Source organism: Vespula pensylvanica, chromosome 24, assembly GCF_014466175.1.
Source record: "Vespula pensylvanica isolate Volc-1 chromosome 24, ASM1446617v1, whole genome shotgun sequence".
Taxonomy (NCBI): domain Eukaryota; kingdom Metazoa; phylum Arthropoda; class Insecta; order Hymenoptera; family Vespidae; genus Vespula; species Vespula pensylvanica.
Window position 1 is genome coordinate 1594380 of NC_057708.1, and position 18277 is coordinate 1612656.

Genomic DNA, 18277 nt, shown 5'->3' on the forward strand with positions numbered 1-18277 from the left:
AGAAAACATTAAAGACTGAATGTTCATACAACGAATTAAGAAATAATCTCTTTTACCCTATTACACTTGCATACACATAGACAATTTTATTTATATTCTTTGTGTATAATTTATTGCCATATTTCTTGGCTAGAAGTAAAAACGTTGTATATAATAAACAGAGATGTGAATATACAATCGAATAAATACATATCGATACATCAATATGATAATGAGACATTTTACAATCCGATTGATTTCACAGGATAAACAGAAATTTTTTTTTTTTTTTTTTTTTTTTAATGATGAACCTTATTTTTTATTAGGCAATATTATAAAGCTTCTTTTCGCGTCTTATTACCAACATATATATATATATAATATATATATATTATACATATATATAAAACGTGCTACACGTACAATATGTAAATCTTCAAATATGTCATAGCGCTGTTACATCCAGGCAATCATAGTTATATTTTAAATTCCCTTTTTCAATAACTATATATATGCTTCGCAATATATCCTACTATTATAATGATGTATCGGAAACTTCTCTCTAATTGTGTAAGAAAAAAAAAAGAAGGAAACATAATAATATATAATAAATTAAAATTTATCTCCAATTATTTAAATAATAATGTTTTTGAATAAACTGAGAACAATATGTATATATGACATTAACAATTTACTGTTCTTGGAACCTTTAACTTAACATGAGTATAAAATTCACTTAAAAGAAAATCTTGCATGCGCTCACATTAATATATTTTATAATCAAAGGAAGCACTTCATAGCATGAGAGAAAGAAATTCAATAAATATAAATTTATAATACAACATAATAGAGACGGCCATATATAAATGTAATATTAATTTGTGTAAACTAAATTGTACAAACATTAATACATCAATCAAATTTTTTATCTCCTTTTTCAACATAGTAGTATACAACGCTACGTTATTTCTTACTACGTTGCATTTAATAACATGAAACAATTAATAATGAACTATAGAACTGACAATATGATATTAGAAAATATTTATACCATATCGTACATATTTGTCATTGTATTTTCTTTAAAATATTTATATTAATTAATACTTAGTTTGCAATATGGGGTGCTTCTTATTTAAAAATGAAACTGTTTAATCCGGTTGTTAGTAATACATTTAACAATTTAAGAAATGTTTACAAGATTTAATATAAACAGTAGAATGCTTGAAAATAATTTTGCGCTTGCGCTTATTATTTTCATTGTGTTACAATGAGATTTCAATACAACAGTATTTTTCTTCTAACACTTTTTTTTTTCATATTTTCTTTTTTTTTTTTTTTTTCTTCAGCAATTAATTATGACTACAATCTAATAAAATAATCTTGTTTTACCTAAATTTTATAGAAAAGTAGACTTTGTTGACCTGCTTTGTTTGATACATTGCATAGTATATCTCACATACCATACCCTTGATAAGCGGCTGCAGGAGGTGCGTACACACTTTGTGGAGGTGTAGCATATACATTTTGAGGTGCATAGCCAGGTGCCATCATACCAGGTCCTGCAGTTAGCATCAATTGAGGTTCCGCTAAAAATCAGATGAAATATTAATGATTATTAAAATATTATTGATAATGATATCACATCACTGGGTACTTTAAAATACATTTTCTATAAATTTTTACAAATATTCCTTAATACTTACGCATGATCATAGGTTTATGTTCCTGATGATCAGTTTCTTCAATTCGACGACTTTCTGCCTCTTCTAACTTATCGACCTATAATTGATTTTATTAAATGATAAATTGCTAGATATTTGATAAATATGAATATATTATAATAAAATTTATAAATTTACCTTTACCTTAGTAATGTATTCGCGTGCTACTTGAATAAGATATGGCATAGCAAAAGATAATATACGATGTCTCCACGCTAGTTCTAAGATAACATCTGGATGAAGCAAATCGTAACAATGGAACAAACACGCTGCGAAACAGTCTTTTGAACCTCTTTCCAAAAACCATTCTAATAGTGCTTCAGCAACTTCTGCATCTCGAGATTCTGCAGCATACTCCATAGCATCCCTGTTAATACAAAAAGAAAGGGAAGAAAAAAAAACATGATTAAAAATTTATGTAGAAGAAATATAAACGTCCTTGAGAAAGAAAGAAAGATTTATCTTTAATTTGTTGCAGCAAATAAAAAGCGCAGCGGTGTGAGTTTACAATTCGATTCTTTTTTCTTTTTCTTTTCTTTTTTTGTGAACTAATGCGCATTGTACTTACCTGAACAATCTATCTTTTTTACAAAGCTCTACGGATTGTTTCCATCGATTATTTCCTTTGTATAAATATGCAGCAATTCTTCTGAACTCAATTAATTCATGCTTTTCCAATTGTTGTGCTAACGCAATATTATCAAAATTATCAAACGCATCTATCGATGTTCTCAGGCCCTGATAATCCTCTTCGTCTATGAGCAAGCCATTTAAAGCCTCATTAATTGCTTTATTATTAAGTGCTTGAACTGATCTCAAATAAGGTTTCACTAATTGCAAATGTCCAGTCCTTGTGAAATATGCAACTGCTCTTGTGTGATCCATTCGTGGTGCGAGTACAAGCAGTATATCATTTAGCAGCAGTGGTTTATACTCAACATAAAATTGTATAGCTTTATAATATAGTTCAACATTTGCCACTTTAGTAATTACATCTTTGAAGTGTCCCTCGCGCCAAGCTTCGGTAGGATGCTGCATCATTGCTAACACTGCATTATCATATTCTTCATATTTATCATATAAAAATACAAGTTCTGCCCATAAATGTGCTTGTTCGGCTGCACGTAGAACCTGAAACGATTGAGAAGATATTATTATCTTATGTCGTTCTTTAACAATATATACAGTTTCTTTGTATATGTACATTTTTCATACCTTTGGTATATTAACACGTGACCAAAAGAGTTCAAGATGTTCTCTCATTCTTTGAGGTTTGTATTTACTATACAATATGGCTAATTCTGTAAACATTCCCATATGAGCTCTTTCTAATCCTAAGGCAGCTTCCAAAAGATTAATCAATTCTTCAAAATGTCCTCTGTCTTGATAATAATTGATTAAATCTTCTAGTTCATCAGCATGGACAACAATGTGTAACCCGCACATCTGTGCTAGTCTAAACTCTCCACTGTCTACGCAAGCAAAACAAACTTCTTTCCAAGTACGCGTGGAGTTAGCTTTGCGAGCACTGTCCACAGCTCCTTGAAATTCTTTCAAATGAACTAATGTTATAGCTAATCGAGCAAAATTTGATACATTGTTATACAAAAGTTTTGCTGCTTCATACATTTTATCTTCGAAACATCGATCGCCAATCTATGAAAAAAAAAAGAACAAAAAATTAAATTGAATAATTAAATCATAATAAACGATCATATGAAAGATCATGTCATAATGAAATATATTATTATTATATATTTAAGGTTGAATGTACTATCATCATTGATACCTTTTGTATATCGGCATGATTAGGCCCAGAAATAAATTCTTCCAAATCGGCAAGTCTGTTGGTACGAGCGTATGCATAAATCAATTCACTTTCTATGAACGATTCGCGTGCTTTTTTACGTGCCATTTGTAAATAGCGAACCAAATCTTCCCAATGGGAAGTACGATGAGCAGTTTCTACCACATCAACGTATGCTGACGGATCATCAGCTTTAATGAAACTATCAATAGCCTCTTTGACTAAACCCTGTTGTAATTGTGCTCTAGCTAATTGCGACCAAACAGCTGGTTCGTTACATCTGTAATTATTAAACGAAAATTAATCATTTTTAATTGAATTTCTATTCATTTTGTATTCATTTTGATTTACCTCTCTGCAAATTCATATGCTCTATCGAGATTGTTTACTTGTTCAATAAGAACTTGTATAGCTGATGTATTAACATCAAATTTCTTGAAGATCGCAAAGGCTTCTTCGTAAAGTTCATTATTGATAGCAATATTGGCAATGTCAGGCGCATCATAATTATCTAAACGATTAATATATTCCATAACGCGTGTGCGATCAGCCTTTATTGCTGTCAAGATCAAGAGATTCTGTAAATTACGATGATCACTGAATACGCTGCTATCGAGTACTATCTTCTCGAGAAGTTCTATTAACTCGTTTGGCAAATCGGCCGTCATGAATGCTTTTACGGTGACTGATATATCTTCAGGATCTTGTGTCTCTGATAATGCTGTTTGAACGATCTATAGAAAGAAAAAATAATATTGTTAAAAAGAAATGTTTTGTACACGTATATGAAAGTACATAGAAATTTTACCAACCTGATCGATCAATGGTCTCTTGTATGGATTACCCTCTAAGAGAACTTCAGCCCAAAGATCAGGATCTCTACGTCTTACTAAATATCTGGCTTCGCTTTTGAAAAGACTATTTTCGTTACACACGCTTATTAATTCTCTATCACACTGACCACGTTCGTAAGCGATACAAGCTAAATGTGGATCACGTTTTTCACAATATTTACCCACTACTCTGCTATCGTAAAATTGATTTTCTCTAAAATATAAATCAAATAAAAAAATAGAGTACTTTCGTTCATCTGTTCTTTTTTTTTTTTTTTTTTTTTTTTTTTTTTTTTTTTTTTTTTTTTTTTTTTTTTTTTTTTTTTTTTTCCCCCTTTTACAAAGACAAATTATTCTTTCTCAATATTATTAAATAATTGTCACACTTTTATTATATATAACTTACTTGAGAAATCTTTCTGGATTATTATTACTATCAATATAAATCTTTGCCAGTGCATTATGAGTAGCAGGTTCCACACATCCTTCATGAACACGAGATTCTAACCACGGCAATAATAATTTCAGTCGATTTCGTTTTTCAACTTCCTCTACGAGTTCATCGGTAGAAAATTGCCCTCGTACCACAAGAATTAAATTTTTAATTATATCTTCTGAACAATCAACATCTAACAAACCACCTACTACAACAGGTAAACGTGATGGATTTACCTGAAATCAAACGGTTGAAATTAAACGTCATCGTTCAATACGACAATACAAAAATTCGGATTTATTCTGAAACAATAACTTACTTTTTGAACATATATTTCTATGTATTTTTGTAAATTGTTTCGATAAAGATATAAGACTAGGTCATGCACAAAGTCAAATCGATCGCACACTATGATCAAAGGTAACTGATCTGGTAACTTAGCTTCTTTCAAAAAGTTTTTAACACGTTCAGCATTATAACAATTACTTTCCCTACATATACGTTCAACTTCTTTAATTTGATTTGTCTTGCATGCTGCTTGTATGTATTTGAAATGTACTTCTTGATCTTGACTGAAATTCACAATTGATCCCAAGAAGTAAAACAAACCTTCGTAAGATTTGAAACTCTCAAACAAATCTGTAAATATATAACAATGTGATTAAATAATTTTTTGATTTCAGGAACAAAAATTAATCTAGGTCTAAATGTTTCATATAAGTATACATACCTATTAGCGCTTTAGTTGTCAATTGTTCGTGATATTTCGTTGCAATTTGAATACAAATTTGTAAATTTTGTCTTATGTTCGCCGTTAACATAGCTTTCAAGCATTCAAGAGAATCTTCTACAGACAATGTACCAAAAAATCCTACAAGCCAATCGGGTGATAATAAATGTGTATGAACAACTGCTCTCTTGATGTCATACAAATCCGTGTAATGTTCCAAAGCACGTTGTAATAGACCAGCTTTTTCACATAATTGTGCAACATGCGCTCTATCATAGTGAGTAAACATTTGATTGCCTAAAATTGCATCGGCTACTTGTGGAGCAGACATTAGATTCATTTCCAGGAGGCGTGTTTGTAAAGCTCCTTCGCTTGGTCGATTATTTTTAAGTGCATCTAATAAAAATGCTGTACATTGCTGAACCATATTTTGCTCCATAAATATATCTACAATCTACAACAATTTTCAAATAAGACAAATAAATAAATAATCAATAAAATGTTAATTAAATATTAATAAAATTCCATTGTAAACGGTAATAATAGTTTTCAAAATAATATAATTACAAAACTTACTTGATTAATATCAGCTAAGGGCTCTGCATCTTGAACCAACATTTGCGCAAATGCTACACCTTGATCAGGATTAATTCTCATAAGATTTCTTAAAAGAAATATATAATCTGGAGTATAAGAAACCTTTTTGGCGTATAGAACGATCTTCTGAAATTGACCAGTCTCAGCAAAGCACTGTATAACTTTGTTGGGTACATTAGCCCTTAAGTAAACACTTAAAGCAAGAGTAGGATCAGCTTGTTTTACTAAATCTCCCAATTCTTCGCTACATTCCAGTTTATCTTCTTTCAACCATTTTTCAAGAAGTTGTTTACGACCTTGTACCAATACAGGTCTGCATAATTCTAATGATTCATATTTGTTCAATTGTCCTTGATCAAGCAGAATTCCAAAATATTGAAGCAGTGGTGAAGTTTGACCTTGTGTAGCAGGAACCTATAAAAAGAATTTTTGTCTCGTTCAAGAAAAATAATCGACAAAACTACATTTTTTCGATGTTCCTTAACTTGAAGAAAATTAAACAGTAAATAGATAAAAAGATTTCTATCTATATTCACCTGCTGGAATCGTTGAATCGTGGCTGGAGTTCTTAGAATTCCCTTTGGAGCATTTGCAGCAACTTTTGCAGCTTCTGCATATTGCCCATTTTGAAAGAGCATATTAAATTTTCGTACAAATAAGTCTTCGGCTCCAGACAAATTGTTCCTTACTGCCATCCTCAAAGCCAATTCAGGATTTTGTAAAACTCCGTTGATATATGGAATGATATTCTCTTCGTCCACAGATACAGATAAAACTTGACCTTTCCGATTTACACCAATTATACCACCAGAAGCTTCATGAGGTGCAGTAACAAAAATTGTTTCTCCCGAAATTCGGTTCATAAATATACAGATCGCTGATTCAATATCATACATATGTATATAGCCATATTTTGTGATTAAATATATGACATCATATTTAGAGCTAACTTGCATGGCAACAGGAAAATCATTTCCTGCTTCTGGTGGAAAAAATACATCTACAGCCTTTTTGGGAAACGGTTGATTTCCAGAGGGAGGTTGCCCTACTTCTATAATGTGTAGTTTTGCACCTTGAACCGTTCTAACGGCAAAACAAAATAAGTTACTAGGTTCTGGATTTCCTTCCATTTTAAACTGTGCAAAAGCAGCCGCATGTCCTTCGATCGGTTGAGAACATTTTCTATCTACAGAGTAAAGTTGCATCGCACCCACTACTCTGTTATGCTGGGCAGAAATACCAATTAATAATAACCACGTCTGTTTTGGATCTGTTCTGTAGTTGATTATTTGACATCCATTTAAGGATGAATGGCGATCAAACATCTTGGTAGGGGTGGAATCCCCTTCCATAGACCAATGATAAACTGCACTTTCGGTTACTAGTGCTAAAGTATTTATAGATATCCATTTCCAAAACACTACATCTTCTGTCATAGTATGGGCTTTCATCTTTGATTTCATTTCAATATTGAATATTTGAAATGTTTTTACAGCTAATTGAAATAAAATATGAATATTTGTTAACGACAGAATATATGGAATATCCACGTATAAATTATGTATTTATCATCAATTCGATGTAAACTTTTATATATATATAAATAAAAAGAAAACAGAACTTAGAGTTTTACCTTTGAGTGCAATAACTTTGCTCGCAGGATTCATGATAACAGAATCAGCTGAGATAGGTCTTCTAGTAGGATTGGTAGAATCGTTCATATCAATAATAACTACCTGGGAAGTATCACCCACTTTTTCTCTAACACAAATAAATTTATCCGATTCCATAGTGAGCGTGTTGAAGCTGGCATTGCTCGCATTAATTCCAACAGCGGTGAGCTATAAAAATAATATTTTATAATAACCATAATCGTTATCTGGTATATAACTGTTCCGACATAAAATTTCTACGACGTAATTCAAAGCGTTAATTAATAAAAGAAGAATCAGTTAACGATCGTAATACAAAGAAATAAATATTCTAAAACATCCTTCGGTATTAAATTAAATTTCAATTAAAACTGTTAAAATTATAATATCTTGTATCTAAACCAAAGATGACCCACATTTTCAAAGATATAAAAAAAAAGAAAAAGAAAGGAGATAAGTGGAATAATAATTTAATTTGAAATTAGTGTTTAAAATTTCAAATTAAACAAAGTTTGAAAAAAGAAGGAAAACGTAAATTTTCAACGGCAACGGAAGGAAGGGGCGTACGTGTCGAGTAGACGTGGCCCTTGTCTCTCTTTCATCGCGTACTATTAGCAATAATCGATCTATTCTTTCGAACTTCGATTCGTGTCGAGATAACTTGGCTCAATAATAAAATAAAACCATCATCGATTTCGTCGACGTTAGAAATACGTTATTTTGCGTCGTCGAACGACGATACGATCTATATGATATAACAGAAAGATCAAAGAGTACCACGATATACCTGTCAAAGTAACGTCATTTCGAATGCTCTTTTCGAAACTTCCGTTCTAATCGTTAAAATGCATTCGATATAAGTCGCTAATAAATTTATCTGTCCTTCTCTCGTCGAAATGAGAATAGAAAAAGGTACAAATAAAATGGCAAGGATAAACCAATGGATCGCGTTAACGTATTATCTGATAATATAAAGAACCATACGTTGTGAAATGAGAATTGAAAGAAAAAATAAAAGAGAGAAAAAGAGAGAGAAAGAAAGAGAGAAGAGAGTGAGAGAGAGAGAGAGAGAGAGAGAGAGAGAGAGAGAGAGAGAGAGAAAGAGAGAGAGAGAGAGAAGAAACGGGTCACTTACCTGAAGATGTTCCTGAAACCTTATGGGTAGTAGCTGCGTCATTTTTACGATTACTTTTCAACGAATTACCTCGGAAGTTAATATTTCTTTCTGTCTTTCTTTCTTTCTTTCTTTCTTTCTTCCTTCCTTTGCTTTTTCTTTTTCTTTTTTTATTAATATCGCCGCGAATACTACGTTGGAATTATCCAGCGGCCGATCAATCGTTTTTTTGTCTATTTACAATCGTTCCCGGCTTATCGTGCGCTTTTTATTCTCGAAAAACCTTTGATTAACCATCAGAGCGCACAAAACCAACTGACGCAAAGCGAATGCCGTCACTACTCGCCGCTGACACCCATCATGGCCGCTAAAGGCCGCCCCCCTAACCAGAAATAGTTCCCCAAAAGCGGAAGTTTTACTTCCTCACGTTATTACGATTTAAACGATGGATAATATATTCTATGAAAAAAAATATCTATATATTCGCGAGATATCTTTTTTCAATACAGAAGATAATACCTTACAGTAGGATTGTTACCGAATTTAAATGTTCAATCGTCTAGCGTACTAGCGCAAGAATACAAGCTATCGGATTCTGTTCCGTGCTTCGAACGCCACCCCTTCCTTTCTTCAGACCGTTACCCTCACTCTCTTTCTCTCTCCCTCTCCACTTTATTCCTCTTTCTCACTCCCTCTACTCTTCACTTCTCTTTCTCGCACTATCGCTCTCTCTCTTTCACTCTTTGTGCCACCATCTTCGTTGCTCGTTACGCGCAAGAGAGATAGTACGATGATGCATGTGCTGCTCTCTTATCAAACATTAATATTTCTTTTAGAAAATTCGTTATTATTTTTCTTATTATTAACAAAATAAATAAGAAATGAAAAGTAGGTCTGGCTGTATATAATTTAATCTTTAATTGTACCTCGTTGAATCATTTCTATGATAAATTTGAAGTTTTATATTAATTGAGGTTATCGTTCATTACTTTCTTTTCTCGACTCTACTTTTTTTTTTTTTTTCCAAATATTTTATAACGATACATATTTGATATGATAAAATTAGGAACAAGAACAAATCTAAATCAATCTGGATTGGGATATAAAAATAATTGGATTTAGCAAATTAAAAACAGCTTTTATTCTACAGCAGTAGATCTAGAGTCACGATACAAATTATATTTTGTACAATTTCATTAGTCTGCTGCTGAAGAGAATCTGTTTTTTTTTTTTTTTTTCTTTCCTCTTTAATCAAACAGACCGAAGCCCATGTCATCGTCTTCAGATTCAGATTCTTCTTTAGCTGGCTTCTTCTCTTCTGTTATAATGCAAATGTAAGCATTAGTAGGAACATTAACACGATTATTTTGAATGTTATATATTAATTGTAACTTTTTTATCATACCTTTCTTTTCCTCAGCTGGTGCAGCAGCTGCTCCCGGAGCAGCAGCGGCAGCCGCTGGTGCAGCACCTCCAACTGGTAGAGCAGATAGTTTTTCACGACCTAAAAATAATTTGTGATATATAAATTCATATTTATCGTTTTATATTTATCAGGTGATTCGAGTCAATTGTAATATTCCAGCTTACCTTGCGCTATAACATCATCAACGGATTTTCCATTTAGTTCTGTAATTACTTTTTTCAATTTTTCTCCATCAGCTTCAATACCGACTGAAGAAAGAATTTTTTCAATATCATTTTGGCTGGGAGATGTCTTCCCTCCCAAAACTGCCAAAAGATAAGCGGCCACGTAACGCATTCTAAAACAGAAATTTTTTTATCAATACATATCCAATGTCAAATAGAAATATTGAAATAAATAAATTTAATCTTCAGATACAGAAGTTACCATCACAATACTCAGTCGAAAGATGGTGATTATTTAAATCATCATAATTTTTATATATAATTACCACAAGTTAACTATTAGAACTATTTTCACATATAAATGTTTTTTTTTTTCTCAATGATTTACTACATTTAAAAATGATACGTTTAATTAATAAGAATATAAATCATTGGCAAGATATTATAATTACCATTAAACAATATTGTAATTATTTTTTTTTTTTTAATACTCAAGGTTACACATGTGCAACACAATACTCAAAAAAGTATCAAACAACATCTACAACTAATTACGTTAATCCTTGAAAATTATTTGGTATTTATATTATTTCATTCATGAATTAGATATTGAAAACAATATTATTTTAAATCAATACGGACTTCAATCTTACCTTTAAGTCTTACGACACGAAACGTGGATCACGCTCAAATGGACGTGATGTACAAATCGTGATCAGACAAACCTTCACAAGGCAAGTGAAATAGGAAGTAAATTTTTATACATGCTACAATTCTCTATATCTCTATTTCCGGTTTAATGAAATATTTAATGTATTCGACCAATCGCTGCAAAGAAAGTAACGAATACTAGCCAATCAGATTCAAGTGAGTTTCCAAAAATTGTTAATGCTGCCCTCTATGTAGAAATGCAGGTAGCCAATGAACAACCAGTTCAATTATCTGTAATTAAAATATAACAATAATATACACATGTTTAGTTACAAAGTTACAAAAACAGTTGTACAATTAATTACAAAGAATTTGATACATTAATTTAATATTATAATAAAAATGAACGCTTTGCGTTCATTGGCATTTGTCCTAAATAGAGGGTATAAACCTGCTCAATTAGAAAGTTAGTAAATAATTACTTTGACACGGTATATTATAATGTATTTTATAATTTTTATTTATATTCATTAAAATCTGATTATTTTAGCTATAAGATTTATAAAACGATGGGTTGCACCAACACAAATGGTAATTACAAAAAGGAAAAGAGAATTAGGGCCGCAGGTAGAATATATTCGTAGTAATTTTCTGGAATGGAACAGAAATGCAGAACTTTATGCATTTAACGAAAGACTTAGTGAAAAATTTGATCCAGCATTACTGGAACAAGCATTGGTTCATAGATCTTACATTATTAAAGAAGAAGAAATTCAGAGACAGCAAGGAATATCAGATCCTAAACTTGATGTAACAGATAATAGAAATCTTATACAAGATGGAAGAAAATTTATTTCTAAAGTTGTACAGAAATATTTGTTTGAAAGTTTACCAAATTTACCGGACGATGGTATTATGTACGTTTAATAATTTCTAGATATTTTCGTAATTTTTTTTTTTTTTTTTTTTTTTTATTATAGCATTAATATCATTATAATGATTATATTTGATCAGAAAAATATTAATTAAAATTTTTTTTAAATAGGGGTATTCACAATTATCTCTTAAGCGAAGAATCATTGGCTAATTCATCTTTACATATTGGAACGACAGATTTAATATTAACTGCAGTATGTATTTGTAAAATTGTCAACTTTGTATTAGAATATCATATATTCTAATTATTTTATGGTTTTATACTAATAATGAGATATAATTTTTAGGAACATCCTGTATCAAACAAAACATTAGCTGATACGTTTATTGCGCTTGTAGCAGCTCTTGTGCAAAGTGTTAATGCTAATCATGCTGCAATATTTGTTCGTGATTTTTTGATAACGATATTAGCAGAAAAAGAACTGCCTAATATATGGTGCCCAAGCAACCCTCTACAAGAATTAAATGATATTCTTTCAAAAGAAGGCAGAGGACCTGCAGAACCAAGAATCATTGCAGAAAGCGGAGTAAATACTCTTTTATCCTCGTATCATATTGCAGTTTATTCGGATAAACAATGTTTAGGTATTGGTAAGTATATACATTTTAAGATAATCATAGCTATTATTTAAAATATTTTTTTTAACCATTCGCTCATATGTTAAGGATGCGGTGCAAATATTCATGAAGCAAAAGAAGTGGCTGCAATTAACGCCTTATGCAAAATATATGGATTGTTAGATTCTAGTCGTCCTTTAAAATTTGACAAAGTTATTGAAATGGATTAGCAATAGATGGTATGATAGAAATTTTTAAAATAGTAATATGAAATAAGTGAAAAAATATATAAATAAATAAATAAATAATAAAAAAAGAGATATATAAAAATGCATATAATTATTTACACTAAATTGTAATACAAGTTTAGAAGTTATTAACTGTGCACGCTGATTGGCTCGTTCTTGATTGGTTAGAGCCAATAAGAATTGAGGATTTAATCGCGACGCCATCTACCGTAAAGATCAACTATCACAACTTTTAAACAGACGATAGTAAATCTAAGTTACGTATAAACTATGATATATCACAAGAAGAGGAATGTGCAATTAACTCATTGTTCTGCTGACTAATGAACGTTGCTCGGTTGGAAAACTTTGACGAAGTTTTTATCGATAATGACAAGATCAAGCTAGAAAAAAATTAAAGTCTTCGTTTACGTCGTTGACGATTACATCAAAAGTTGAAGAAAGAGAGAAAGAGGATTGAGTATCCAAATATGTACGAATTATCATAAAAGTAAACAAAAAAGAATATAATACTACAAAATGATTTATTTATTAAATTCATTTTCAAAAGAAAATTAAAATTGGTGCGTGAAATAAAATCATCTAAATACATATTAAAAAATCTTACAATTTAATCATGAAAATCGACGAGGGCAATAGCGTGACGTAGCGTGAATAATGGCTAGCATATATGTATACATACATATATAACATAACAAACATACTCTTGTGTGATTAGTGGGATGGGCGCATATACATATATACATGGCACATACACACACACAAATGTACATATTCTTATACGTATACATATATTCATGATTTACCAATGATATAAAACGTGATTCTTTCTTTTTCACGCGTTGAAATCAACTGACGAATTGCAAGAAAACAAAATGGCGATGGTTAGTTATACAAAACGATTTTCAAAAAAAAAAATGTTCTTTTAAATTTCTTTCTTTTTTTTTTTTTTTTTTTTTTTTATAAATAACCATTATAACAAAATTTGTCTTGTAATAATTACTATTAATAATATCGATGAGTAATAAACGAAGTTATTGATAAATATTACTACAGGAATATGTCCATTATTCCAATTGGCGCAATGTATATTTTGATCGTTCTATTCTTATACCTGTATATATATATACATATATGTATGTGTTTGTATGTACATATATATATATTATATATATATAATAAAAGTTTCATACGGTATACATACAACGTATCTACACAATTGTATATTATTTTGGTGACGTGTATTCTATAATAAATAGAAAAAGAAAGAGAGAAAAAAAGAAATGGAAAAGGATCATGAAATGTATTTAAAAATCAGTATAGTCTTCTCTGAAGTATTCAGATGGATGAATTCCATTCGTCTTTCCGAACGTGAAAACATTCCGTTCCTCGTGTCTTTTCTTTCGTGCTATGCAACGGAATAATACATACATATATATATGTATATATATATAATATATATATATATATATATATCTACTTATAGATGCATACGCATAATCCTATATATTGCTATAAGTACACACGTACATCACACATATATACATACACGTTTCTTATAGTTGAATAAACGACGAATGCATACGAACGACGTTTAATGAGTATAAATTTACTTACAAATCAATATTTATATATATATATATATTATTGCATAAATATTACTATGAAAAATAGTCTATTTATTTTTTTTCTGTAATTTCTTTTTCTATTCTTTCCAATAAATTAATCATTTTTTTAAACCATTGATATATATATATATATATATATATATATATATCATTAATATTATATATGGCTTCGAAAGTTACTAGGTTTGTAGTTTACAATTTGAAAAAAAAGAATCTATAAAAAGTCTCGAAGAAGAATAATTGATTCGTAAGATCACGTAGAAACATTTTTGGCCACCACCCTGCGTGTATAAGAGAACATGTATATGTAAGTCTATAAATCTTTACTTTCATTTGATACAATTTTCTCTTGAAACTTATTTTCTAACGTAAATATCAAAGAAAAGAAAAGAAGGAAAAAGAGAAGAAGAAGAAAAAAAAGAGATGTGAGAAAAATAATTCCAACGAAAATACCACAAAGATCGTATCACTTTCTCTCTCGCGAAGAATAAAACACTGAAACGTGACTACTGAAGTTGCAATAAGGAATAGATATGTAACGAGAGAGACAGAGAGAGAGAGAGAGAAAGAGAGAAAGATAGAAATTAAAGAGAAATAATGATCTCGACAAAACATTAGAAAATATAATTAGAAAATACATCTAAAGTAATACACATAATACGTATACATATATATATATATATATATCATTTACATTTTTTGTTTTTTTTTTTTTTTTTCTATATCGGTCGCACAAGTATAATATTGATTATTTATGATCCATTCTATCCCCTTTAAGATGGTTCATCCTTGTCCCCGTCCACGCTCTACCTCTATATAACTTACCACCACTACCATCGGATATCCCTCCTCCCTCCCTCTATGTTTCCCCCACCCTAACACTTTCTTTGCCGTTCACTCCCACATTCGTCGTTCGTCCGTCCGTTCGCTCGTTCGTTCGTTCGTTCGTTCATCGCTCGTTCGTTCGTTCGTTCGTTCGTCGGTCATACGTACGTACGTACGTACATACATATATATATATGTGTGTGTGTATGTATGTATGTATGTTGTATGTATGTACGTACGTGTAGTCGGATATATATATGTACACATATGTGTGCAGAAATTACTCACACATTGAGGCTAAAGCGTGCGCATATACGCGCATATTATCCCCCTACTCGCTCTATTCCTGCGTGTAACGACTCAATGGTGCTGCCACACCCTTTCGCCGTTCAGTAATCACTGCCCATTGTTTCGTGGTTCCTCTTATATACTACGAATTCTTCCATAGTTTCGCTTCTGACCAGCGCCATTATTTTCACTACGAAAGTCAGAATCGGAAAAATACACAAAAGAAAACAACGGTAGAGAAAGAAAGAGAGAGAGAGAGAGAGAGAGAAGAAAAAGAGAATATAGACACATGGATTCGTGTAAAAAAAAAAAAAAAATGAAAGAAAGAAAAAAAGAAACGAGAAAGAAAGAAAAACGCGGTTAACATCGTAACATGAAACATTCTACGCGATGGATTGTTTGTAGGGTCCCTCGAAGTCTACGCCCTTGTTATATTCTCTATGTATGCGAGACTCGTTCTATCTCTCTCTCTCTCTTTTTTGCTTTTTTTTTCTCACTCTACTTTCCTCTTTTCTCTCTCTTGCTTATTTCTCACTCTACTTTCCTCTTTTCTCTCTCTTTCTTTTTCTCACTCGTACGTTCGCTCTTTTTCTCATTTATAGTGGCCAACGTGCCGTCTGTTTCACATCAAAACGAATTTAAAGTCCTACTAGTACAGGGGGGACGAGTTACGCGTTCATACGATTAACACTTTTAAATTTCGCGCTCTTTTTCTCTTTCTATCTCTTTCTCTGAAGCGCGCTCTCGCTCTCGCTCAATCTTTTTTTCTAGTATTCGTTTTATACATACTGTTATCATTTGTGGACTTTGTTAATACTTTTCTTCGAATATATTTAATCGTAGATTATAGATCCGTCGATAATTATCTTTTCTTTTTTTTTTTTCTTTTTTTTTTCTTCTCTTCATTTCAACGTGAAATATGTACGCAACTCGCGTTTTGCAAGCACCTCGTTTTGTAGGATGCATATGCGAGTTATAGATCACGGTCTCTCAAGGGCAATCCGGCTAATTTAGATCAGAGGGCTCCCCCTCCTCCTCCTTCTCCTTCTCCTCCTCCACCTCCTCCTTTATCGTATGATTTTGCGTTTTTCTTTCCTTTTCTTTCTTTGGATTATCGTGTTTAGACGATTTCTTTGCATCTGTTGATAAGCTTTAAACGTTCTGTCTCGTGTTTTTTTGTACTTGAGATTCGCGAATAAAGTCTAGTATTATTTTTTTTTTCTCCAGACACAGTATATACATATATGTGTACAAGGGGATAAGTTGAGGTTATGTCGGTATTATATGTGTTTGTTGTTGCAAACTTAGGAAAAAGATCGAAAGATAAGAGTCAGATAAGAAAGTATAATATATAAACGTAGTTTATACCGTTTCGTTTCGCTTCGTAATACTCTTTTTTTTTTTTCTTTTTAACTTTCTTAACGCTTTTCATTCTAATTAATTAGTTATCAATCTAACAAAAGTATAAATACCGGACACGAAGAATACATCCGAGAGAGCCGAGAGTGTTCTTTTTTCGTTATGTTATATCCAACTTTAATTCGTCGACGCCATTTATAATCATTACCAACGTGTAGTATACACATATATTCACGGTGTTTATGAAATTCATTATTCTTCTCTCTCTTTCTCTTTCTTTCTTATTTCGCGTTTCCTTATAGGGGAGGAGGGGAATATTTATCATTCATTTTCACGCAGCGATTTCACGCTAACTAGCTAGTCAGCTATCTTATCGAATCCGAGTATTAATTCTAAGATACATGATTATACATATATGTATACACATACATACACACACATACACACATATATATGCTCACACATACGTTCTCAGTAATAATTTCTTCTCTCTTTATCATCCCTCACTATATTTCTAAACTTTCTCGTTCAACTCTCCTTCTCACCCTCTCTCTATCCTATGATAATAAATATCTGAATTCGAATAACGCCGTGGATATATACATGTACATATCATGTCTAATGTGTCATGCGGCATATTCAAAGAAACGAACTCTCGTCTTTAGCTCGAGACTTGGTGTGACCGACCCGCGTAGGCAAATATAAAAATGAAAAATATTGAAGAACGTAGTACGTTAAAAAAGTCGAGTCATTCCTTCTTTAACGTACGAACTTGTGGAATATGAAGAAAAAAAAAAGAAAAGGAAAAAAAGAATTGACTACGACATAACAAAAAAAAAACAGAAATAAAAGAAAAGAAAAAGAAAAGAAGGAGAAGCAATACTCAAATGTAAAATATATAAAAAAAGGCGACGAAAGAGAAAGAGAGAGAGAGAGCGAGAGAGAGAGAACATCCTGAGAGAGCGGCCATTTTATCTCACGAGTTTATCGTATATATGTATAAATGTATAAGTCGATTGTTTTGCAGAAATGTCGAAAGATGGAGATAGAGAAAGAAAGAGTGAGTGAGTGAGTGAGTGAGCGAGCGAGCGAACGAGCGAGTAAGAAATAGTGAGAAAGAGTGAGAAAGATAGAGTTAGAGAGAGAGAGAGAGATTGAGAGAGAGAGAGAGAGAGAGAGAGAGGATTCCAATGGCGAAGTTGAAATTTGGCGGATCTTTGGATCTTCGTACCGTCTTGCGTTCGGCCTCCCCTCCTCCTTCACCACCTCCACCTCCTCCTCCACCTCCTCCTCCTCCTCCGCACTCCCCTTCCTATCTCAGT

General features: G+C 31.7%; 3 protein-coding genes and 1 long non-coding RNA gene across 5 annotated transcripts; 1 reads left to right on the top strand and 3 right to left on the bottom strand.

Annotated features, from left to right (window-relative positions):
- Nucleotides 1-1134: 1134 nt before the first annotated feature.
- LOC122637028 (clathrin heavy chain) lies at nucleotides 1135-9480 on the bottom strand. Of its 2 annotated transcripts, none has more exons than XM_043828833.1 (15): nucleotides 8894-9480; nucleotides 7740-7947; nucleotides 6643-7601; nucleotides 6086-6520; nucleotides 5510-5963; nucleotides 5099-5418; nucleotides 4750-5015; nucleotides 4323-4557; nucleotides 3862-4244; nucleotides 3493-3790; nucleotides 2919-3359; nucleotides 2272-2834; nucleotides 1842-2070; nucleotides 1686-1761; nucleotides 1135-1568 (listed from the first exon to the last, which is right to left on the bottom strand). In XM_043828833.1, the coding sequence occupies exons 1-15, from the start codon at nucleotides 8933-8935 to the stop codon at nucleotides 1435-1437; spliced, it is 5043 nt and encodes a 1680-aa protein (XP_043684768.1). In that variant the 5' UTR covers nucleotides 8936-9480; the 3' UTR covers nucleotides 1135-1434. The 2 variants fall into 2 exon arrangements, with proteins under 2 accessions (XP_043684768.1, XP_043684769.1); XM_043828834.1 differs by having other exon boundaries at nucleotides 1848-2070; nucleotides 8894-9479.
- A 631-nt stretch (nucleotides 9481-10111) lies between these two features.
- On the bottom strand, nucleotides 10112-11267 carry LOC122636984 (60S acidic ribosomal protein P2). The gene is made up of 4 exons (XM_043828745.1): nucleotides 11116-11267; nucleotides 10463-10635; nucleotides 10278-10376; nucleotides 10112-10190 (listed from the first exon to the last, which is right to left on the bottom strand). The coding sequence occupies exons 2-4, from the start codon at nucleotides 10632-10634 to the stop codon at nucleotides 10120-10122; spliced, it is 342 nt and encodes a 113-aa protein (XP_043684680.1). The 5' UTR covers nucleotide 10635; nucleotides 11116-11267; the 3' UTR covers nucleotides 10112-10119.
- Nucleotides 11268-11372: 105 nt separating this feature from the next.
- Nucleotides 11373-13288, top strand: LOC122636983 (39S ribosomal protein L44, mitochondrial). The gene is made up of 5 exons (XM_043828744.1): nucleotides 11373-11579; nucleotides 11664-12030; nucleotides 12159-12243; nucleotides 12337-12640; nucleotides 12716-13288. Exons 1-5 carry the CDS (start codon nucleotides 11516-11518, stop codon nucleotides 12835-12837), a joined length of 942 nt encoding a protein of 313 aa, XP_043684679.1. The 5' UTR covers nucleotides 11373-11515; the 3' UTR covers nucleotides 12838-13288.
- An 853-nt stretch (nucleotides 13289-14141) lies between these two features.
- Nucleotides 14142-17757, bottom strand: LOC122636986. The gene is made up of 2 exons (XR_006329106.1): nucleotides 15597-17757; nucleotides 14142-14263 (listed from the first exon to the last, which is right to left on the bottom strand). It is a non-coding gene; the product is annotated as an uncharacterized LOC122636986 (long non-coding RNA).
- Between the last annotated feature and the right edge of the window lie 520 nt (nucleotides 17758-18277).

Bases quoted from the DNA above. Each gene is read 5' to 3' on its own strand.
- LOC122637028 (XM_043828833.1), bottom strand. From the start codon at position 8,935: ATGACGCAGCTACTACCCATAAGGTTTCAGGAACATCTTCAG. The intron at 2,835-2,918 runs GTATGAAAAATG...CAATCGTTTCAG, and splicing joins CACGTGTTAATATACCAAAG to GTTCTACGTGCAGCCGAACA. The intron at 1,762-1,841 runs GTAAATTTATAA...AATCAATTATAG, and splicing joins AATACATTACTAAGGTAAAG to GTCGATAAGTTAGAAGAGGC.
- LOC122636983 (XM_043828744.1), top strand. From the start codon at position 11,516: ATGAACGCTTTGCGTTCATTGGCATTTGTCCTAAATAGAGGGTATAAA. The intron at 11,580-11,663 runs GTTAGTAAATAA...TGATTATTTTAG, and splicing joins TAAACCTGCTCAATTAGAAA to CTATAAGATTTATAAAACGA. The intron at 12,031-12,158 runs GTACGTTTAATA...TTTTTTAAATAG, and splicing joins TTACCGGACGATGGTATTAT to GGGTATTCACAATTATCTCT.
- LOC122636984 (XM_043828745.1), bottom strand. From the start codon at position 10,634: ATGCGTTACGTGGCCGCTTATCTTTTGGCAGTTTTGGGAGGGAAGACA. The intron at 10,377-10,462 runs GTAAGCTGGAAT...AATTATTTTTAG, and splicing joins TGATGATGTTATAGCGCAAG to GTCGTGAAAAACTATCTGCT. The intron at 10,191-10,277 runs GTATGATAAAAA...GCATTATAACAG, and splicing joins ACCAGCTGAGGAAAAGAAAG to AAGAGAAGAAGCCAGCTAAA.